The sequence below is a fragment of the Gouania willdenowi genome, chromosome 5 (genome assembly GCF_900634775.1).
Source record: "Gouania willdenowi chromosome 5, fGouWil2.1, whole genome shotgun sequence".
Classification (NCBI taxonomy): Eukaryota; Metazoa; Chordata; class Actinopteri; order Blenniiformes; family Gobiesocidae; genus Gouania; species Gouania willdenowi.
Window position 1 is genome coordinate 9429507 of NC_041048.1, and position 24557 is coordinate 9454063.

A 24557-nucleotide genomic window follows, 5' to 3' on the forward strand; every position below is an offset into this window, starting at 1 on the left:
ATTTCATTTACACATTGATTCTTGTTTTCTCTGTAACTTTTTACCCTCTCTTGCGAGCAGAATTGGATGCTCCTAAGGGCTGGATGAAGCTGATTTGCAGTAGATGTTTCACAGTGGAAAGAAAATGTGTTGAATTAAGTGGATGGATATGAAGTTTAGTACTTTCAGAGAGGGAATGTGAGAAGAAAAATTGCAGTGGAGTTATAATAATAGAGATGATGGAGAAAAAAATACACAGGACACTGGGTGGTAGATGGAAACAGCAAAAAGAAATGAGGGGGAAACAAAAGGCGGAATAAAAGAGAAAATAATGAGACAGGTCAATGAGAAAAGAGATAGGAGGACTTGAGCAGGCGAATAGAAATTGGAGTTAAGATTGAAAAAGTCGGAGGGAGAAAAGGATCTTTAGCATTTCAATGAGTCACGAGAGTGGGAAGATCACTTTTTTTCCTCCCAGCTTTCAGATTCAGGACCTGGAAGTAATGAGGAAGACTAAACAGCAGATGACTTTCCATCTGGAACATCAAAGCTGATTTTTATTCCAGTGACAATCAGGACCCGACCACGGGGAAGAGATACAAGATGGATGGATGGACAATCTAACATTCATTAGCCTGGATGAAAAAACACATGCACGCACGCTATGGGGGGTGGATCGCTTCTTAATTCATGCGCACCAGTCCAACGAACGCGTAAACAAACGTGTACCCTGTGCCTGCACATCTGATCTACATTTTTTAATAAACTTAGAATGGGTTAGTCACGTTAACACGTCTGGAGATGCTTTAATGTGTATACGAATTAAAGTGTATGCACACCTACGCCACACCTGGATGTGCACCTAACAAACATAAATATATCAGTCACACGTAGACGCAGGTGTGACGTGAGTGAAGCTATAGCGATCAGGTGACCTTCACTATCGATCACCGTCAACGTGACATATAAACACTTAGAAAAAATTATTAGGCGCTTACGCGTGTACATGCGTGCAGGTATGTAAGTGTGTGTGAGTATATAACGGACCAACATTTAGTCTGGTTACAGTCTGTGTCAGGACACCCGTCCATAGAGTGGTAGTGACTGTAGTGTTACGCTCTGAGTCAGATCGTTGCTGTGATTGGACAGGATACAACACTCAGACACGTAAGAAAGCAACAACATCCAAGCAATAAAGGCTAGATATTTGTTTCCTTGATTTTATCACCAGTTTCTATTTAATTAAAGGAAATATTATGTCATGAATTGGGAAAAATTGAAGGATTTTGTAAAAATGTTGTTCAGTTTAACACATTTCCTTTAAACATTGATTCACAAACATTCACACAAACTTACTGACGTGCACTCGTGTACACGCCTGCACGCGTAAGGGCCTGATGTTTGGTTTACATGTCACGTAGACAGTGATCAATAGTGAAGGTCACCTGATCACTATAGCTTCACCCACACCTGCCACTACACCTAACTACTTAAATTAGGCAAGTTTAGTGAAAGTTAGGCAAGCAGGTACATGTGGGAAGGACTGGTGCATGAATTTAGAATGGTACACACGCGCACACACACACACACGATAAATACAGCAGTAGAGACAGCCAACTGTGTCTATAATGTATTCTAGAATGGTTTTATGTATAGTTTCATTGGTAATATCTGTCAAATCTTGTATGTGCAGAGGCACATGCTTCATTCAATAATGATTACGCTGTAAATGTTCCGTCTAAATGTTGCGTGACAGTAAAAGAAATGCATCCGCAGAAATGTGCGGATGTGATTGAGCGTCTAATGAAAAGTGCGCTGTCAGTAATATCCCATCAGCTGAATAAATCATAGGGTCACGCTGTATTTTATTAAGCTTGACAGCATATACTTTACCCCTGTGCACTTCACATCCTGTGGCTTTCACTCTAAGGTGGAAACGCCTGTGTACATACATGCCCGTACACGCCCACACACATGCTTCCCCAGTGTGTTGTTAGGATCCAAGATGTGGATGGATACGAGTTATGTAAGGAGCTCAGGAGGAGAGTGCATGGTGGTGGGGTTCCTCATACACACCTTTCATGGCCTGGCTTATCGCCCCAGGGCCCTGTAATGGGCTCTGGGGCTGATAAGAAACACAGCTGTGTACATGTGAGGACATTACAATGCATCACCAAGTATAGGTATAAAAAAACATCATGCAGGTTTAAATAAAGTAGTGAGTAAGCAAGTCTTTTTTTTTTTTTAAAGTAACATATTTTATATATTTTTTAAGAACATTACAAACCATTTCAGGCATCTTTAAATAAATGTAATAAATAGTAAAAAGATCATTTTTAAAAAATAAACAGGTTAAAATGGGAATTCGCCACATCCGCAAAAAAAGAATGCAAAACGAATCGCCTGTAAACGTGCACCCACAATAACACACTTAGGGTTTGCTCTACCTTACAATTTTTTGTTTGTTTCATTTGTAAATGTCTACAGTTTTAGAAATTTTAAAATGTATTTTTAATGTAACAATCAGCCATAATATAAAGGTATATTCTTTAACTTAAGGTTTAAAGCTAATTTTGATTTTATATTTAATCATAAAGAAATCAATATATTTTTGAGGAAAAAAGTATACATCTATACAATTAGCATCTTTTAACAATCAACTAGAATTACCTGTTAAACATGCACCAACAATAACAAACAGGTTTTGCTCTTCTTTACATTTTTTTTTGTTTTGTTTTATTTATAAATGTTGGTTTTCCTGCCAATATGAAGTATTTTAAAATGTATTTTTGAAGCAACAATCAGCCGTAATATAAAGGTATATTTTTTTTTACTTAAGTTACTTGTGGTTTTATTTCTTTAATCATAAATAAATAATTATATTTTTGAGGTAAAAAGAATATGTCAATACAAGTAAATTATTCGACAATCAACTGTTTTATTATAAACTTTGGCACTTCCGCACTCTTCTTCACCCTCGTTAATATTGATTATTTTTTTGTAAATGTCATTAGAAAAAAAAAAACTTAACTAATTTGTGCTGTGCTCTTCTGCATAATACATTTGAGCTGTCACAATCACACTCAGAATACATCACTTCCCAAAATAATTAAGTTGTGTTTTGTAATTACCTCAATAGTGAGGGGGGGGGGACCCTTATGCAATTGTTCCCTGCTAAATGTGCAGTGGTCCACAGAAATAATGAGCCAGAAACCCAATTTGCAGCCCCAGTGTGCTCATTCAAAGCCTTCTATAGTTTCACAGTGAAACATGATTAAAAAGTGTGTGTCTGTGCAGGCAACTTTAACCATGGTTGGATTTGAGGGGGTTGTTCTATAAATACTCTCTGTGCTGGAGGAGAATCTAGGTTGCACAAACATGCAGGCTAACCAGGGCAACAAGAACGCACAGCGAAAATGGAGGAGAAGATGCTGTGCTCTTCAACACTCAAACAAAATTCAAGACAGAATGTCAATGAGATTCAAATCTAATGGTTTTCCTTTATCTGCATTCCTCTCTACAGAGCAGATAGGATGTCAGGATACATCACAACTGCCTCCTGACAATCAAATATATGAAAAACGTCAAACACAATCAGGTTATAACAGGCGCTTGGATCCCTGACAGCCGCGTCTTTGATCCTGAGAGACGGCGTCGGCTAAAAGTCGCCGGTAGAGGTCGTCTATGTCAGTTCAAAGTCAATGGAACACCAGGCTACAGCTCGATAGATCTGACGTCCATGGACACAAAAAACCCTGAGAGTGTGTCAATATTTATTATCCCCAATTATTATTGAACACTGTAGACCCTAATATAATCAGTTTAGTTCTTCCAGCATACATTTGGAGAACTAGACATCTTTGAGACAGCCTTCAAAGCAATTATCAGGTGGCTGCCAGCGTAATACAATCCAATACTGTTTGATCAAACACATATTTCTGCCGTAAAAAGAAGCAGCAGCAGTTCCAATGGTCTTTATTACAGCTCAGGACCAAAAGAATTACAGTCAATGCGTTTTAAGTATCGAGCGATGCTCACAAGTCGATTACAGATCTCTTATCTTGTCTGAATATTAATGCAGGAGAGAAAATCTAATTATTTACAAGCTCTGTATGATTCTGCCTCAATGGGTGGCACTGTATCCTTTACAAAATGATGTGTATTGACGTATTTCTGGTTGACCCGAAAAAGAAGAAGATAACTCTCTCCTTTCCATATATAAAATATAATTCAAAGTGCTTTCCATCATTAAAAACTTACATAGAATAAAAAATACCCCACGCAAACAATGCTCATAAATAAAAAAAAAAGGTGCATCTTCTGTTCCCCGCCAGCATCCATCTACTTATTCTTCTGAGAGACGATTGCGGAAAAAAAAGTGGTGCATGCGTAGAACACGCGCTAACATGATCACAAGCACTATTAGCTTGCATTCTCTGATTATGTTGTTATTCAAGCTACTGAAAGTCTAATTCTAAGAGGGCAGTGGCCTAGTGGTTAAGGAAGTGTGCTTGTAACCAGATGGTCACTGGTTCAAATCCAACATGAGCCATCACTGTGTGATGTTGAGCAAGTCCCTTAACCCTATTTGGTCCCTGGGCCACTGCCCACCAAGCCTCAGGGATGGGTTGAGGTTATGAGAACTACTTACCTGTACATATATGACAATAAAGATGATATATCCTTAATTCAAGCTAAGCTAAAATGTTTAAATGTGTTTAAATTTCCATTTCCTATCGGATTAAGCCATTCATTTGGTTTTCTGAAGCTGAGTATAAGCATGCGTTTTCTTGGTCTGTTATTGCTAAAAGTTATTTTTTTCTAGAAAAGAAACTAACTTGTACTTCATACGGAAAAGTAGCGTTGTATTTACTTTCTGAAGTTTAATAAGAAATGTGCCTCATTTTCCTAAACTCTTAAATGTGATTATATCCTTTAGTAGATTGTAGAATGAGGGTAAAAGAGAAGCTGTACACCTGCGGAGGCTTAGTGCCTTACATTGTAGCTATGTTGTTGTTGGAATGTGAATGTGACTATGAGATAAAGTGCTAAAGGGTGAATAAAGTGTTCAATTATGTCCAATTACATTACATTACATTTATTCCTCTCAAACTGCTTTTAACTCATATTCCACAAATCAAACAGCTCTTCACTTTGACAATCTAAGATACTATATGTTCCACTGGAAATCAAGTGAACTTGACAGAAACTAATGAAAGATATAGACTAATACTCACTGTGGTACAACACATAAAGACGATGACGAACGTCCCAACGACGCCTCCGATTCCCACCAACCAGGTCATCCTGAGGAAGAGGATCACGCCGAAGATGTTCTGGATGCAGGGCAGGTAGACGCCCATAAGGGTGCCAAGCTGGGGGGCCTAAAAGGGAAAAATATATATATTTTATGCTTCATTGAAAAACATTTTGGCCTCTTGCCTCCAACACTGCTGTAAGCCAGATCAGGAAATCAGCTGAGGAAGGATGATATTAGCAATTAAAACTCATTTTGTCACATTATTTCATTGTTGGTTTAGCTTTGGTGCAGTTGTGTGGTTGTGTGTGTGTGTGTCCCTGTGTGTGTGGTCAGAATTAAACACAAATTAATTCCGAAGGCTGCGCTAACTGACAGTGCTTAATAGAAAAATATTCATTTCCTGCTTCGGTCCAGCTTGGCCAATGATGTGTCATCATTCATATATCTATCCATGACCTGTTTAACCAGTGAGATTGCTTAGTTTAACTGACTTATCGTAACCATACGGGATGGCATGCAAAGGGCAGATTGGATTTTTGGCTAAGTCAGCCTAGGAAATATTTCACCCTCGCATCCCAACAAAAGTAATTCCACACAAAAAAAAGCATCCTAAAGATAAAATTGCACCTGAAAGAAATGGACTATAAATTGGAAAACCTCGATCACGAAACACACACAAGTTAATGCAGGGTGGTTAAATACGTTGATTGCTAATGTTAGAGTCTAGTCCACGTGTCAAACTCAAGGCTCGGGGGCCAAATCCGGCCCTTTAGAGTTTAGAGCAATTAATTTGGCTCAGAGGAGACAGTAAAAATGATAGAAAAAACATGAATTGTTGTATAAATTACCAAATAATCCAGTTGTAGAAATCTTAAATTCACTAATTTAATGAAAGTCTGCAATATTATACAATATTTTACAATATTTTTTGGGGCTTGTTGTTTTCTTTTGTTTATATCAAATGAATGCTGTCATTTTTAATTGCAAAATCTGGAAAAATAACTCTTGCAAATCCAAATCCAAAAAAACAATTCCACAAAATTCCTCTAAATTACACAAAAATTGGTTACAAAATCAAGAATTTTTGAAGTGAAGATCCGGCAGGGACTAATATTAAAACTACAGCACAACTGATGTTAAAATTGCTTTTTTCCCACCTAAAATCTGCGGCCCAATTGAAATCAAACTGGTCCATATTTGGCCCCTGAACTAAATGAGTTTGACACCCCTGGTCTAGTCAGTCTAAAACTTGAGCATCCAGCAACGAGTGACATGAAACCTCCACAAACACTCCCAGAAAGGATTTAAACCTGAATGACTGAATAAAACCACTGATTTGATCTGGAGCCAGATGCATACAGTACTTCACCAGTATAAGAGCTTTGCACAAAGGAACAATCATGTTCCTAACTGGTATTCAGACACAAACTGTGTCTGACAGTTTGAAGACATACACGTAAAAATGGTCCACGTGCTTAATTTCTGTTGGTTGTTGTTTTGAACTGGTTTGGATTTAATTGTAAAATAATCTATTTGAAGTATTTTCTATTTTATATAAAGACTGTGTCAGAAATTAATTGATTAAAAAATTACAAATTAAGAAAAAAAGACAAACTTAACATTTTTTCTAGATAAAAACAACTTGGTTACTGGTACTGGTTACTGGTCCCTGGTCATTGGTACTGGTCACTGCAACTGATACTGGTCCCTGGTAGTGATTACTGTTGCTGGTTACTGGTAATTGGTACTGGTCATTGGTACTGGTCACTGGCACTGGTCATTGCTACTGGTCACTGGTACTGGTCATTGGTACTGGTCACTGGTACTGGTCACTGGTTGCTGGTCACTGGTACTGGTCATTGCTACTGGTCACTGGTACTGGTCACTGGTACTGGTCACTGGTTGCTGGTCACTGGTTGCTGGTCACTGGTTGCTGGTCACTGGTTGCTGGTCACTGGTTGCTGGTCATTTGTACTGGTCACTGGTCACTGATACTAGTCACTGGTACTGGTCATTGCTACTGGTCACTGGTACTGGTCACTGGTACAGGTCATTGGTGCTAGTCCCTGGTCACTGGTACCTGGTTGCTGGTCACTGGTACCTGGTTGCTGGTCACTGGTACCTGGTTGCTGGTCACTGGTACAGGTCATTGGTGCTAGTCCCTGGTTGCTAGTCATTGGTACTGGTCACTGGTACCTGGTCACTGGTACAAAATTCTGCCTCGATAACTGATAACGTATTTATTTTTCTGAATTTCTAAGTGATTGATTGAACCAGTATCTAGTCTAGAGATATCTTCACATGGTTAGTCATTAATTATGCAGTATTAGAAAACACACAGTTTTGATCAAATCATCCTGACAAATAGCTGAAATGAAATGAATAATATTGTGTCTGAAGCTACAGTATGTGATTTATTTAGGGAGGCTCACTTTCTGCATTAATATCTTGTTGTTTGTGGAGAGGAAAAGAAAAGAGGGAAGCAGAGGCAGAGCAATTCCAAACAGGACCCAGAGCTTTAACAGGGTTCCTACAGCTTTAGCCAAATTACATGTCGGATTTTTTCAGATTTTTTATTGCCATTTGAAATTAAACTGAAGACCAACTTCACAGTAAACATAAATTACAAAGGGTGAGGGTGTTTTTTTTTCTAGTGTCTAATGCAGACATGCAACTTGTGGTCCCCCAAAAGTAAAGAAAGTAAAATACACAAAAGACAGACTAAAATAATCAAAATCACTCCAAAAGCACAAGATGATTACAAAAATCACCAGAAATCTATAAAACAACAAAAATACAAAAATTAAAAACCATTAAAAAAATTAAAAATAAAAATGTTCCCATGTTTTTATACATGAAAAAAAAAAACGTTACCATGTGTTTTGAAAATGTAAGACTAATAAAATCACACTTGTGTTAAAATATAAGACATTTTAATGACAATTAAGGCCTTATTTTTAGATTCATGAATTGAATGTTTAAGTACCAAGCTTAGATTTGAGAAACAAGATGGTGTTTATTATTGTATGCTATCCATTTTCAACAGACTATTATTCCTACAGTCAGGGGTAGAAGTACCAAAACAGCATTGTGCTGCTCAGATAACATTTATTTTCTTCTTCTTGTTTTTGGCTCATACTTGTGTTATTGAGGCTCGTCTGCTACTGACGGCTTCACCTGTACCAGTTAGACCTCACAGCAGGGAGTTTCTTAGCCCTCAGCCTCTCTGAGCTTTAATCAAAGATTCCCAGCATATTCTCCACAGGTTTCAGTGGAAAGCAGCTGACAACAAACCCTGTTCCTCTCCGCCTCCCCCCGCCTCCCACTCCCCTCATCGAACAATGATGTGCACAGTTTGTTGTCTTCTGTATGTAAATCAGACTGTGCCTCAGTGTGACTGTGCCCTTCAGAGGATAGCGGAAAGGATTTTTCATTATCTTCATGTCAAAAATGTTAATAACATTCTCGTGAATACCTGTCCTGATCTGTAAATGGGCTTCATTCTACAAATCCTATTTCCAACTAACTCACCACAAACCAAAGAATGTTATTTGCACTTCCTTATATATATATATATATATATATATTTAGCAGCCTGTCTGTATATTCTTGAAGGATGAGATAGAAGAATTATTTTAAAGGTCATTAGTTGCTAATAACCAGCAGCTACTGAGACACCATAAAGGTTACGGTTGTGTGTAGAAGTGTGTTTATGCACCGCGGGGCGTCACAGAAAAGCAACAAAACCAAATCTCTCCACACTGCAAAATGTCATTTTCCCGCCTTTTTCCAGACAGAAAGAAGAGAAATAATAAAGACACTTATATCTGCACCAACGGAACCAATGCTGCTTTGTGACTGGGGGTGAACAATATTCGGGGGGTTGGGGGCACATAACGAGCACCCAGGATTGTTACAGCAGAAACTAAACAGTAGGATGTGTGAATAACGTGACATTTCACTTGAAATTTACAGTATCTGCAAATGAATAGAAGCAGCACAATTTAACTGTTCTTTAAAGCCTCATGAGAAATACTGAGCTTTTCTAACGAAACAACTGAAAACCTAATGTACAAACATCTGAAAACCAAATAAAATAATAGCTTTTTAGCCTCTATTTTAAACAGGGTTCTCACCAGAATGCTTTCACAGTGTAGGGGATTGCTTAGTGCGGCGCAGTACTATTTCAATATACACTATTTCCTGCATTTTGAGGACCACATTTATTTATTTTTTATCTTTGTCACAGCCTTACTTTAAAGCCAGTGTTGATTCTTTTGTGTTATGAAACACATTGTTTATATTGCATGGTGACTATGGGTTACAATGCAGAGGATGCACCCAGACAACCTCAGGGCTGCTAGGTGGCTGCAGGGGTCCTCAGGTGAAGGCGGGAGCATCCCAGCAGATCGCCTGTAGTAAACAGACGGTGAGGCTGATGTATGTGTTTCTTGGTTATGCAGATTAAAAAAGAGTTAAAACAACCCGTGCAAGCCTGGAAGTCGCGTTTGTGTCCCAGTGTGTGAAAATTTTAGGACGGTGTCGATTAAAAAAGGAGGAAAAAAACAGAAAAGCTGTGTTTCAACCAGCGTAAGGACCGAAATCACAGCGGGGGGATCAAAATCACAGTGCAGGGGCCCCCTATGCTCAACTGCGCTAGCGAGAACCCTGTTAAAACAGTAGAAGTGGATGTACAAGGCCTACTACTTCCTGCCCTGTTCAGCCTGGCATTAGCTTTTTGATTGATTCCACTACTTTCTGAAGCACTTGGTTGTTAGCATCAAGCATGCTTATCAAAAGTTGGAAGACTGAAGTTTTTTGTACCTCTTTGTGTTCGTCAGAGATTTTAAAGGAATACTCTGCACCACATTTCTGCACACGCTTCTGTTGTGGTTCAGACTCATTCTGGTGTTTCTTGTAATGATTCTTTGACCTTTTGAGGATGATAGCTCATACTATGCATAACAGTTTTAGGACCTATCGTCTAACTACTGTAGGCACTGCAGGGAGTCAGAAACCTATCATGTCAGTTAAATAGCCACCAAAATACTAACATTCTGAAGACAAAAAGGCGCTAGCAATGACATTGCACTGAAAAATGGCTAGAAACAAATGAAATGCTTGTATGCGTTGAATCAATCAGTCCGTGAGGAAAACCAAACACACGATTATTGAAACCACAGCTATTCCATCCATCCATCCATCCATCTTCTCCCGCTTAGCCGTTTCCGGGTCGCGGGGGCAGCATCCTCAGTAGGGAGGCCCAGACTTCCCTCTCCCCGGCCACTTCCTCCAGCTCTTCCGGGGGGACCCCGAGATGTTCCCAGGCCAGCCGAGAGACATAGTCTCTCCAGCGTGTCCTGGGTCTTCCCCGGGGCCTCCTTCCGGAGGGACGTGCCCTGAATGCCTCCCTGAACGCCATGGTCATGACCCAAAGTTCATGACCATAGGTGAGGGTTGGAACGTAGACCGACTTGTAAATCGAGAGCTTCGCTTTTTGGCTCAGCTCCCTTTTTACAATGACGGACTGGTGCAGACTCCGCATCACTGCAGACGCCGCACCAATCCGCCTGTCGATCTCTCGCTCCATCCTTCCCTCACTCGTGAACAAGACCCCGAGGTACTTGAACTCCTCCACCTGGGGCAGAACCTCATCTCCAACCCGGAGAAGGCACTCCACCTTTTTCCGGTCGCGAACCATGGACTCGGATTTGGAGGTGCTGATTCTCATTCCGGCCGCTTCACACTCGGCTGCGAATCGATCCAGTGAGAGTTGAAGGTCACGGTATGTTGGAGCCAACAGGACCACATCATCTGCAAAAAGCAGTGATGTAATACTGAGGCCCCCAAACCGGACCCCCTCAACGCCCTGACTGCGCCTAGAAATTCTGTCCATAAAAATTATGAACAGAATCGGTGACAAAGGGCAGCCCTGTCGGAGTCCAACCCTCACCGGAAACGATTTCGACTTACTGCCGGCAATGCGGACCAGACTCTGACTCCGGTCATACAGGGAATGAACAGCTCCTATCAGGAGGTTCGATACCCCATACTCCCGGAGGACCCCCCACAGTAATCCCCGAGGGACACGGTCAAATGCCTTTTCCAGGTCCACAAAACACATGTGGACTGGTTGGGCAAATTCCCATGACCCCTCAAGGACCCTGCTGAGGGTGTAGAGCTGGTCCACAGTTCCACGGCCAGGACGAAAACCACATTGCTCCTCCTGAATCCGAGGTTCAACTATCCGGCGGACCCTCCTCTCCAGTACCCCTGAATAGACCTTACCGGGGAGGCTGAGGAGTGTAATCCCTCTATAATTGTGGCTGCACTCTGCTTGGCCCGTCGGTACCTGTCTGCTGCCTACGGAGTCCCACAGGCCAAAAAGGCCCGGAAGGACTCCTTCTTCAGCTTGACGGCATCCCTCATCCCCGGTGTCCACCAATGGGTTCGGGTATTGTTGCCACGACAGGCACCGACTACCTTGTGGCCACAGCACCGATCAGCCGCCTCAGCAACAGAGGCACGGAACATGGCCCACTCGGACTCAATGTCCCCCACCTCCTCCGAGACATGGTTGAAGTTTTCCCGGAGGTGGGAGTTGAAGCTCCTTCTGACGGGAGACTCTGCCAGGCGTTCCCAGCAGACCCTCACTATACGTTTGGGTCTGCCAGGTCTAACCGGCATCCTCCCCCGCCATCGGAGCAAACTCACCACCAGGTGGTGATCAGTTGACAGCTCCGCCCCTCTCTTTACCCGAGTGTCCAAGACATGCGGCCGCAAGTCCGATGACACAACTACGAAGTCGATCATCGAACTGCGGCCTAGGGTGTCCTGGTGCCAAGTGCACATATGAACTCCCTTATGTTTGAACATGGTGTTTGTTATGGACAATCTGTGACGAGCACAGAAGTCCAACAACAAAACACCGCTCGGGTTCCGATCAGGAGGACCGTTCCTCCCAATCACGCCCCTCCAGGTTTCACTGTCGCTGCCAACGTGAGCGTTGAAGTCCCCCAGCAGAACGAGGGAATCCCCAGAAGGAGCACTCTCCAGTACTCCCTCTAAGGAATCCAAGAAGGGTGGACACTCCGAGCTGCTGTTTGGCCCATAGGCACAAACAACAGTCATGATCCGTCCCCCCACCCGTAGGCGGAGGGAGGCTACCCTCTCATCTACCGGGGTAAACTCCAACATACAGGCACTAAGTCGGGGGGCAAGAAGTATAGCCACCCCGGCCCGGCGCCTCTCACCATTGGCGACTCCAGAGTAGAAGAGAGTCCAACCCCTGTCGAGAAGGCTGGTTCCAGAGCCCTTATGTGTTGAGGTGAGACCGACTATATCTAGTCCGAACTTCTCCACCTCGCACACAAGCTCAGGCTCCTTCCCCACCAGAGAGGTGACATTCCACGTCCCTAACGCTAGCTTCTGTAGCCGGTGATCAGATCGCCAAGGCCCCCGCCCTGGACGACTGCCCAATCCACATTGCACCGACCTCATATGATCCCTCCTGCGGGTGGTGGGCCTACGGGAGGGCGGGCCCACGTCGTCCTTTCGGGCTCTGCTCGGCCGGGGCCCGTGGGCAAAGCCCCGGCCACCAGGCGCTCGCACTCGAGCCCCAACCCCGGACCTGGCTCCAAGGTGGGGCCCCGGTAGCGCCAATCCGGGCGACGTGAACTGCCTTTGTTGTTTAATGTACATATATGGCTATTGAATCGCTCTTAGTCGGACCCGTCACCTGGGACCTGTTTGCCTTGGGAGACCCTACCAGGGACATTAAGCCCCCGACAACATAGCTCCCAGGATCATTCTGGTACTCAAACCCCTCCACCACGTTAAGGTGGCGGTTCATGGAGGAGCTTTTCAAATTTTCATTTATTTCAGGTTTCATTAGCTCACTTGTGAGACTGCAATATTAAGTCCAAACCGGATCTTCTTCCGACACACGCAAAAAATCCCACCTTGCAGATTCATAAAGAATATCTCATACACACTGAGTGTCTGCAGTGTGTAGATTTCCCTGGAGATTTATCTCGCATGAACAAAGGAAACATGGAACGTTGCAAAGCCGCAGGTAGACCAGTGCAGAGCTGCTTAACTGGGAAGGAACAGCTGCCAACCGACCCCCAGGGAAGTGTGCTTGGCCCGCTCAAAGCTTGACTCAGGTGTGGCAGACTCACAAAAGGTCATTTTAATCATTTTTACTTTGGATTGGATTCAGAGAAAGCATCAACACACTTACACTGAGGTTGTGATGACATTATTCTCTTGCTTTTCCTAATTTTAGGTATAATTTTTGCCAGGGTTGGGGTCAATTACATTTTGCAATTACATTATCTTCATTCATCCATGTTCAATTACAACTCAGTTATGATTAAAGTTAAAATTATTTTCCCCCTGAAAGTCAATTACAATCATGTTCTCAATTACTAAAGTCCAATTACAGTTAATCACAATTGCTGAGCCTTTTACTAAATAACCCCATTGTGGTAGCTTTCTGTTAGCATCTCTTATGATAACAGGTTGGTTTTGACCCATGTCTTAAAGCAGCTTTAAAATAGGCTTCTGAAAATGTTGGTATTAATGTTCTTAGTGTTCTGTCAGTAAACCCCTAGATTTCTTTTTTTTTTAATATTAAAATGATCCTCAAGAGAACTGACAGGTGGTGGGAAAAGTTAATATGAAACATATTTTAGTGATTGTTAATTACATATGTGTAAGCCATAGAACGGTAACATTCAACTGTGCTGATCATCTTTGAACTAGTTTTTAGAGTTTCATTTTATGCCGTTTTCATAGAATTTCCATGATAATTACAACTAGAATATTTGCATTTCCTGAAGAAAATGCAAGTGAGGATGCAGATGTTGGCCTGCGTTACACTGCATTAGCTTAGCATTAGCTAGCATTAACCTAGTATTAGCATTAACCTTGCATTAACATGAGCATCAACAATAACCTAGCAATAGCATTAGCATAAGCTTAGCATTAACATGAGCATCAACAATAACCTAGCAATAGCATTAGCATAAGCTTAGCATTAACATAAGCCTAATGTTAGCATTACCCTAGCATTACCGTTAACCTAGCATTAGCACTAACCTAGCAGTGGCATTAGCCTAGCGTAAACATTAACCTAGCATCAGCACAAACTTAGCATTATCCTAGCAATAGCATTATCCTAGCATTAGCAATAACCTAGCAATAGCATTAGCGCTAAACTAACATTAACTGAACATTAGCAATAAGGTTGAAAAAAGTTGAAACTGAACTCAATTATGATTACAACTGCGACAGATTTTTTCAAATACAATTACATTTATAATTACGTCATAATTGTAATTATCTATCAATCACACAATTACAATTATAATTGACCCCAACCCTGCTTTTAGCTTCCCGTGGACTTCTGCTGAGAGCAACGTTTCATATTTATATCAGTGTAAAGTTGAAAGAAGCTGGAGCAGACTAAAGAGGTGCAACTATTAAAGCAGAAAAACTGACACAAAACAACTGACAGCCTGCTAACCGTGTTATGCAAGCAGGGCCCTAATTATTTGCTCTCATGCAGTAGGCACAATGTACGTGTGTGTTATTCAGTCTTTATCGAAGACGAACTGCTTTCACCAGCTCGCCATGCCTTTATTTTACTGAGATCACATCGCTGGAAACAGGACTGTGAATTTGTTTGATGTTTCTTCTCCTGTCGGGCCGATCAGTGGCATCAACGCACATGATGATTAATTCATCATTTTGATAATACATCAAAGCAATGCATTATCCTGTAGCAGTGCATGTGAGTGGCTTTTCTACCTGCTGTGCTAAAATCTGAAAAAGGAAAAGATGGGGGGGGGGGGGGGGATGGAGGATGAAGGGGACGGGTCTCTATTTGCTGTTTGATTACGATACTTTTATTACCGGCAGAGACCGAGGCGTGAAGTGGAGCAGGAGAGGTCGAATGAGGAAGGAGGGAGGTAACAAACGACGAGTGAGAAGCAGACGGTTGGTTTGTTACGCTATCAACACGCTCGGCTGGCCAAACAGGAGCTGATCGGGCAAATGTGTTTCTGCTCAGGTGTTGTGAATTATTGAACAGACAGTGAGAGGAGAGGCCAGCGAACATCGGCCTCCATAACCAGTCAGTCTGCGGTGAGCTGTGTGCGACCATATGCATGTCAAAGTCAATGCTTCTCTGTGCAACACTGCGTACTATAGCCAAATGTCCTCTGAGCTGTCAGTGACTCCATGTCTTAGAATAACATGTACATGTCAATAGAATATTCTAGCCTTTGAGAGTCAACAAAAACCACAACATGTGCAGAGTAGAGGATTGATGCCTGACCCAAGCCCGATGGGACCAGATGGTATCCATGGGTTCAGGCTAGGCTCGGACAGAAAAATGCGGCTCAAACCGATAATATATAATTTATATAAACATTCTACATGAAAAATATTCATGGTAGAATGTTGCACAGAAATGAAATAGTAGAAGTTTAAACTATATTTCAAGTGTCATTCCCTACAGCAGTGTTTTTCAAATAGGGGTACGTGTACTCCTAAGGATACATGATTGCACTACAGAGGGTACTTGAGAGAGAGAAAGAATAGCAAATTAGGCAAATTAACAAATAAAGTGTCAGTCTTGGTCCCACACCAGGCGTGAATCGACCGGAAATGATAAAAAAATAAAAAAAATAAAAAAAACACTATGGAAATAAATGTATTCAGGACTCAGGAGCCACTAAGTTAGTTTTTTTCAACCTTGGGGTAGGAACCTCATGTATGGTCACCTAAAATTTTTAAAAAATTAAAATAGATTTTTAAAAATTTTTTATTATTATTATTTTTTTTAATTAAAACAACACACAATCTTAAACAACTGTATGTCTATACTTTCACTTTGTTAAAAATACATCTAGTTGAACTAAAATGCAGTAAAAAAAAAAAAAATCATCAAACATAAGATTAAAAAAACAAAAAACAATTCTAAAAAAAAAAAAAGTCTTTGGAGTCGTCAGAAATTCTCGATATCAAAATGGGGTCACGATCCAAAAAAGTTTGCCCTACAGTATTCATTGGTTAAGTTTGTTGTCCTGTTTGTTCTGGGTTTGAGTTCTTCAGGATGTTCTGTGCCTCGTTACAGCAGCAGAATCTGATTGGCTCTTCTTAGGAGAGGACAACTGAAGACGCTGTGTCTTCGCCTGTCCTTGGAGTGCTTTCTGTTGATGCACTGTGCAGTTTGCAAAACAAACTGGGATGCGGTACATAAAGATGTTTTCAATCAAGCATCTATAAAGGACAAAGTCTTCCTCGTGTAAGGCCCAGTTTTTCAGGAACCCTTGAGGAGTAGGTTGGGGTGCAGTCATGTAGTAAAGGATACTTAGTACTGACAACTGTGGGGAGCTAGTGTTAAAGGGGACATATCATGCTAAATCCACTTTTTTAGCCCTTAAATGCATTTTGTTGTATATTTAGAGTGCTTAGAAGTACAGAAAAAATCAAATTAGTCTCTTCAGGTGCTCCGTAGATATCTTTATATTCTGTTTTGGTCATATTTTTCAATCTAATTCGATTTTTCTATTCTCTATTACGTTTTTTGAACTATTACATCACAGTATTTGCAGCGGAACTGCCAAATTAGGACATCGACTCCAGGCCCAACACTTCGAGCAATCCGCCATTTTTATTTCTCGCTGCGATTTTGTAGTCCAAGCTCAAGGATGCCGAAGTTACGAGACGAGAAATCAAAATGTTTGGTTGTTGGATGTAGTAACCCACACGCTTCATTACACCATCTCTCCAACCTTTTCAAAGTGCCTGGTTGAGTTTTCTTTTTTATGGAAATGTACCCACATCTGTGGGTAAGGTCATTTTTGTGTGCTCGAAGCACTTCAAAGATGACTGCTTCAGCAACCTCAGCCAGTATAAAGAAGGATTTACCGAAAGACTTTGTCTGATTGAGGGTTCAATTCCTTCGATCTTTGGAGACGACGAACAGAGCACTTCGGTAAGCTGTAAATAACGCTAAAAAGTGTGATGATAAGACGTCCCTGTCATTGTTTTGTTAGCATTAGCAGTTGCACCGTCTTCAGACTTCATATGTTAGCGCTGTGTGTTCGTTTTAGATCCTTGATGATATGGCCTACGTGATTTAATTTAAGTCTAAAGTTTTCATTAGTCATTTCATTTTGCCGTTTTGGTCTCCGAAAAGACTGTATTAAAATGCATTTCGTGATGTTAGCTTGGCGCTAGCGTTAGCTCGGTGCTTGTGTTTGCTCACTTGTTAGGGTTCTGCATGTTCATCATCTTCATTTTCATCTCGCTCCGCTGGGTCAGACTCTGGCTGGAACATGTAAGGCTGGATGGACAAGTCTTCTGTTGTTGACATTGTGTAAATAACCTCTGAATAAAAAGTTTATGCGCCGCTACATAACGTATCTCTTCTATCAAACTACAAAAATGGCCGAGCAGGGTGGAGTTGAACCGAGTGTCAGCTGAAGAGGGGGCGGGGTATGGAGTGTCTCATTTGCATTTAAAGAGACCGCACCAAAACGAGTTGCTCTCAGAAGCACATCAGAAAAGGGGTAGAAAAGGGGCCTGTGGAGCTATAATAATGAGGAATTCAGACCCAAGCAGTGCAGTTCCGCTTTATATAGACCACAACTGTATGATTTATATCTAAAAAGAAAGGATTTAAAACCATGATATGTCCCCTTTAAGGATCAGTCATGGGGAAAACTGGATCTCTACCGTCACTCTTTGTGGACATTTACTAAGAAAGTCCTTGACGGTGCCAATGCAGAGCAGGGGTCACCAAGCTTTCTGAAACCAGGAGCTACTTCAAAGTTACTGAACAATCCGAAATGCTACCAGTGTGATACACAGAAATACTACGACAATTTACCAGTTTCACTTTAATTAGAAGGACAGATAATGAAGGTCTGAAGATGTTGCATCTACTAAAAAAGTTAGGAAATATGCCTACTTAAGTGTCAACATGCAACACTTTATTTCCCTTAAATTTATGACATTGTTTCATTTTGAAATGGCCACTTTTGAAACATTTCATACGGAATCATCATGTCCCTATTTTACTAGCAACTAACTGCTCTTTTACTAACTGACACATGTTCTTACAATTTAACAATTTTGTAAGATTTCGCAGAGCGGTAAGGATATGTTTTACCCTCCGTTCATCTGTCTGTCATTCTGTCAGTTAGCAAGATAACTTGAAAAGTTATGAATGGATTTGGATGAAATCTTCAACAAAACTGAAAAATGGGACAAGGAACAGGTGATTAAACTTTGATGATGTTCTGGCTATCAAAAGAAGAAAATAAACTATATATATATCATTTTTATTTTACTTAAATCAGCCCTTCTTTTTGACTTCACCCTTTATCCATCCAAGGTGTAGGGCAGACATTGGCAACTGGCGGCCCAGGGGCCACATGCAGCCCTCAGTCAAATTTTTGTAATTCATAAAGCTGGAAGTTATAAGAAGCACAACATAACACACAAAACTCCAGCAAAACACACAAAATGTCAACAAAAGTACACAAAATGATAACAAAGACACACTAAACAACCACTTAAACACAAAATGACTACAAAAACAACAACATATACAAAAGGACTTCAAAGACACACTAAATGGCAATGAAACTGCACAAAATGAGAGAAAAATGCACAAAAATACAACAATAACAACAAAAACAAGGACACACACATAATGACTTGAAAAACACAAAAAGGCATCACAAATGTGCCATATTGACAAGAAAATAGACAAAATGTTTTCAAAGACAGACAAAATGTCATGATTCTAAATGCTAACATAAATGTTGATAATGTGGCCCTCAGATCAGATATTTTTGAGGGCCCCGCTCTGATAGAAGTTCCCCATCTCTGGTGTAGAGCTCGCTTACGTTAAATACAACTGAATACTGTATATTGCTTGCATAGGTTTGCACAACTATACACGTAAGAGGATATAAAAGTATATATGTCCATGGACATGGTAGAGATGCTAATGGTTAAAATAGCCTTGCTCCATTTGGCCCCGTCATTGTCAAAGCAGAGGTTGACCCCCCTCACAATACCCGGTGCAAGTCGAGCTGACTCGGGATGCAGGGTCAGTGTGATGTGTAAGCCTCTTATGTGGGCCATGAAATTTTCATTTAGTGGTAGTTCCGGTGTGAGCATGTGCAGGCTACTGTAATAAATAACATGAATTGACATGAATCAGAACACACATCCCTTACAGGGCGGTAGTTAGCAATACTGATCTGATCTGATGTGCTGTCTAATGAGGAGGTAAGGACAAAAAAAAGTTCTGGAGAAGAAAATGATAATGATGAAAAGGCTGTGGGCCTAACACTGCAGCACAGCTTCTATATAAGTAACAGTAGTAACCTAATTAACTAGCAGAGGTGAAAGTAAAGGATTAAAGGTACTTACGTTACTGTAATTGAGTTGGTTTTATGAGTACTTGTACTTTTTTGAGTGTATTTCAAGTAATAGTAATTTTACTTGTACTTAACTACGTTTTAAAGCAACTAAAGTAATTTGTTACATTTCTACACCCAAGCATTACTGAGTAAACTATTCTTTTTTGTTTTAAAATTATCAACGGACAATGTGAAGCTACAAAACCTGATTAAACATAATGCACTGCGCCAAATCAGCATTGAATGCCAGTCATTTTCTCAGTTTTTCAGTTAATAAATTTAGCTTTGAGCCGGGGAATTTGTTTTTATTTTGAATTGAATTCATTGGGGTTATTCTATTTAAAAAGAAATGTACATTTTGACAAACCATTTATTTTGTACAGATGCCTTTGTGGAAAATAAATTAAGTTCCAATTGTGCAAGGATTGGTCTCTTTCTTTTAAAGTTTATAATAATAATAATGAATATTACGTACGTTCCATATAGTGCTTTTCAATGAACTCAAAGACGCACATGAGATGTTTACTGTAAGCAAGGGAACCGTGGCAAGATTTATTACCAAAAATAAACGCGTAGGGTAAAAGCAACTCGTTACTTTTACTTTGAATACTATTTAATTGAACTACTATGTACTTGTACTTGATTGAATATGTATAAGGAAGTCATACATAAAATACTCAAGTAAGAGTACTTCTACTTGAGTAGGATATATCAGTATTCTGCAAACTAGTTGTATTGTAGGGTCCGATGTGACGAGAAAAAAAGCCCATTTCCTGATACTTCATCTCTCACTACCCTCTCGCTGTCTGCTGACTTGTGGGAGCAATGATGAAGGAGATTGTGAGTGGTGAAGCAGTAGGTGCGTGCACGTTTTGCATGCGCGTGTGTGAGTGAGTAATAGAGAGTGAAGGTGATGGCGGCCTGAGTGATGAAACGCCACAGGCTGCCTTAATGAAAAGCCTCTGATGGCGATGGGGAGATTGCCTGTGGAATGGCCCACTGATTGGAAAAGCAGCAGCTTGGTATAGTGAGCGGACTAATTACAGCATTGAGAAGGTCGGAGTGGCAGAGCGGAGATTAGCTCTGCTTCCAGTGTTTGCAGAGAAAGGACGGCCAGATACACCCTACATTTGAGACATAGTAAGAATCGCCAAAAAAAAAGATGAAGAAAAAACAAAAAAGTCTGCTGTATAAAGTGACAGATCATTTCATTGAGGATCATTTGTTTTGACACATACTGCTTTATTTGTACAGTCAGAACATAATTGAAAAAAAAATATTATTATTACCTAGTTTAAAGTCAAGTTTAATGAAATCAGAATCCAATAAAGAATACTTAGTTTCATGTCCTATGTCAATGGCTTCTTAACTCACTCAGTGCCATTGACAAGTTAACTCGTCATTTCAAATCCTAACGCTCAGTGCCATTGATGAGAAAACTTTATTTTCTTTTATCACAAAGATTACTAGAATTCACCCTGGTGGAGGTTCCTCATCAATATCTAAGCTGTAATGTGATCTAGTGACCAACTGGTGCCTTGAAGGTGGCAGCAGCGCACCTTTAGATGATAGATTAGCCACTGATGCTACCATTAGCTAAGGAGGGAGAAGCAGGGACGAGGGAGATTATGGTGCTATGAAGTGATATTGTGAAGTATCCAGCATCTCACAGGACTACATACTTACACAGAACATGTGTGGACCTGAGTGGATTATTGATAATGTTGCGATCTTGAGATAAAACCATCAACTAACTGGGCCAAACGGGTCATCTCTGCGTGTCGGGAGGAAGAGGAAGTTAAGTCTGTGTGATTGACAGGGGGGAGCAGATACAAAATACAGTAAGCAAAACAGTTTTCAATAAAGCAGAAAAAAAAAATTCACTGAGAGATTTTTCTTTTAGAAAAAGCCTGTTTTCTCAGCTTTTTGCTCTGAAACCAGCGATTTGTGTAAAACTTGCTCAATTCAACTGCTGATGACAGAAGAACTAAACAAGCTACAAACATTTTTTTTTTTTTTTTTTTTTTAAGAAAGTAGAAGACTAGTCGAGACTTTAATCTTTCAGAATCTGGTGTCAGATTTCAGATTGTCATAGTACAAAATATTCTGTGGGTCTTTAAACTGAGGGGGGGAGAATTTATGAAAATGGCTGACTGCTTTAAGTTTATGATGTACACATGTGGTAAAAAACAATTTAATTGTTTTTTAATCTATTAATTACACAAAGCAGTAGCCTGCTGTGACATTTTTGGGTATATAATTTACATATTTTACATAATTTAGGACCACACAGTGTCCCTAACGTAAGCATGTAACAACAGTCTTATTTATATCAAAAACATGTTTATCTTCCATGAGATCTATCAAGCTTTCCTCATTCCGGAGTCTCATCTGGAGCTGGAACATGAGCCTGCTCCTTAAAATGGCAGCTTGGCCTTGCAGGTCATTGTTGGTGATTAGCTTTTGAGAACTAGAGTGAATCTCCCATCTGTACAGGAGCGATACAATGAGTAGGCAACATGTAACAAGAGAGGCAAATTCCTAGCAGAGGGGAAATATCAGACTGATTGGACGGCTGTGAAGACGGATAGGGTCGGAGGTCACAGAAAAAACTGTCAACTTGTCATTGCAGCTGCTCCTCAATGTCTAACTTGTGCTCTATACCCCACACAACCATTTACAAAATACGATTCCATGTGGATGAGTCACTTCTCCCTCCAAAATTCACAATAATTCAGCCCTACTGCTTTCTCCATTTGCATTATTATCTATTTTGTTTACTCATCTCAGTGTCAAATCTTGCTGTGCAGTTACACCAATTGAGTCCCAGAGCTTCACAAAATCAGTGGCGTGACTGTCAATCATGCCTGGAGGCAAAAAAGGAATTATTTCATCCATCTCACTGCAAATACCAGAGGCCTTTGGGATGAAATCAAGAAAAAACATATTACAACATTTATTGATTTCTTGTTTGGAACTCAGTTTGTTCATTAGAGAACTACAAAAACAAAAACACAAAATGCGAGCTTGAAACTGCAATATAAATCTGTCATGTATCTTTTAGCTTGTAACATCATTACACTGCAGTGCACTGCATGACACCTTTAAAGCTGCTGGAGATGAAACGTTTTTTTTTTTTTTTAAATCAGATAAATCCATAGTGTAGGGCTCGTAGACAAATAAATCAAAGATCATTTACTCTGGGGGAAAAAAAAAAAAAAAAAAAAAACATTTTAAATTGATGCTCAAAAGTCTGTAAACACTTTCTGTGTGACAACCGTGCATACTTAAAAAATGTCCCGATAAAAGTATACATTGGGGCATTTCTCACATAATCTTTGCATACTATCTAATGTAAATGGACTGCATACTCATTTTTACAACAAATGTAGTATGAGTAGTACATTAGTATGCCAAACCGAACATGGCCTCTGTCTTTATCTGATAAAAACAATGTTGTCTCCAGCAGCATTAACAACTTTGAATCATCTAAAGTTGTTGAGTTATATAAATACTTTCATTTTATTGTTTGTATCAAATAGTCATCATTAGAAGCAGTGATTCTGAACCTTTATTGTTCTGATTACCGTCTCATATTTCTTCTTCTGACTCCATATAAAGTTAGATCTGTCCAGAGTAAATAAGATGTATGCCATTGTTCTTAGAGCTTCCCCTCTTAATATCTTCACAGAGGTATGACTTCATTTGTTTTCAACCTGGTAGAAAACCTGTTTGGTGTAAACGTTTCTTGTTTGGAATACTATTTTATCGTAAATACCTTGACGGGTTTCTTGCGCGATGACTCCGCCTCGTTGTTCTCACCCTCCTCGTGCTCCTTGCTGCCCTGCGGCAGGTTGGAGTAGTTGGCCAGGCTGCTGAGCAGAGATGACACCATGGGGCTGGTTTCCATCTCCTCCTGCAGGCACAGGCGGACACAGAGGCATCAGTCTGCACTGTCATTGCTGCTTTTTGAGATGATTCTTCCTCCAAAGATCACATGTGACTCATACCTTTCTAAATTCCCACCCACGACAAAGCAGAGAATCTCCTGAACCTTCACTTTGTGTTTGCCTCTTGTTATTAAATTCAGAAATTCCACGAGGGGCGTAAAGTTTAAACACAGATACAGAGCTGAGGTGAATCATTCTTTCCCGAGGCAGTGAAAGATTTGCTTATGATACCCAGAGGAACTCGGATGCCCTTCACACGCTATTTACCCTTATTTATCAAAGTCAGAGCCCCCATTCAATCACATCATGGTCTGACTGGATGTATCCTGGCTTTTATCATTAAACTGGTGCAGAGAATGTCGGCGTACCTCGAACAAGTCCATGTTTTTGCGGTCATATTGCTGACTCTTTTCGGCTGCCGCATCGCTGCTGTTGATGAAGGGGCTGCTCTCTTTGGGGTTACTGTCGCCTGGAAGAAACACACACACACATGGCACAGACCTTTAGTTTCAGACTGGATGAGACATGACAGGTACTGCAATGATGTAGGTTCAAGCTCCAGTAAGTTTTCATATTCAATGGGAAAATAACATATTTATTACCACTTATAAACCAAGCACTTAATACGATCAGCCTTAATTTATCAATTTACACACATGCATCCACTTAGCTATGTTGACAGTGCGACTATGCTAGGCGCTAATGATCCAAATGGATACAACATAGAGTTAAAGCTGCTACAAATGATGATTTTTCAATTAAATAAAACCATAATAAATGCCTCAAAGATCAATGAATCATTCACTGTAAATAAAAAAAGAAAAAAGGTCGAAACTGCAGCTTGAAACTTTGTTTTCCTCTCCACTGCAAACACTCGCATTGCGGGATGTTAAGTTGCGGAGACAGGTGCATAGAAGT

At 40.5% G+C, this 24557-nt stretch overlaps 1 protein-coding gene across 4 annotated transcripts in view; it reads right to left on the reverse strand.

Annotated features, from left to right (window-relative positions):
• The window catches only part of slc12a5a (solute carrier family 12 member 5a), a 201340-nt gene that overhangs the window by 55977 nt on the left and 120806 nt on the right, over nucleotides 1–24557 (reverse strand). For all 4 annotated transcript variants that reach the window (XM_028445742.1, XM_028445741.1, XM_028445739.1 and 1 more), the window contains exons 2-4: nucleotides 24008–24108; nucleotides 23468–23605; nucleotides 5217–5363 (exon numbers count right to left, since the gene is read on the reverse strand). In XM_028445742.1, coding sequence (XP_028301543.1) covers nucleotides 5217–5363; nucleotides 23468–23605; nucleotides 24008–24108 — 386 coding nt within the window. The remainder of the gene's footprint in view (nucleotides 1–5216; nucleotides 5364–23467; nucleotides 23606–24007; nucleotides 24109–24557) is intronic.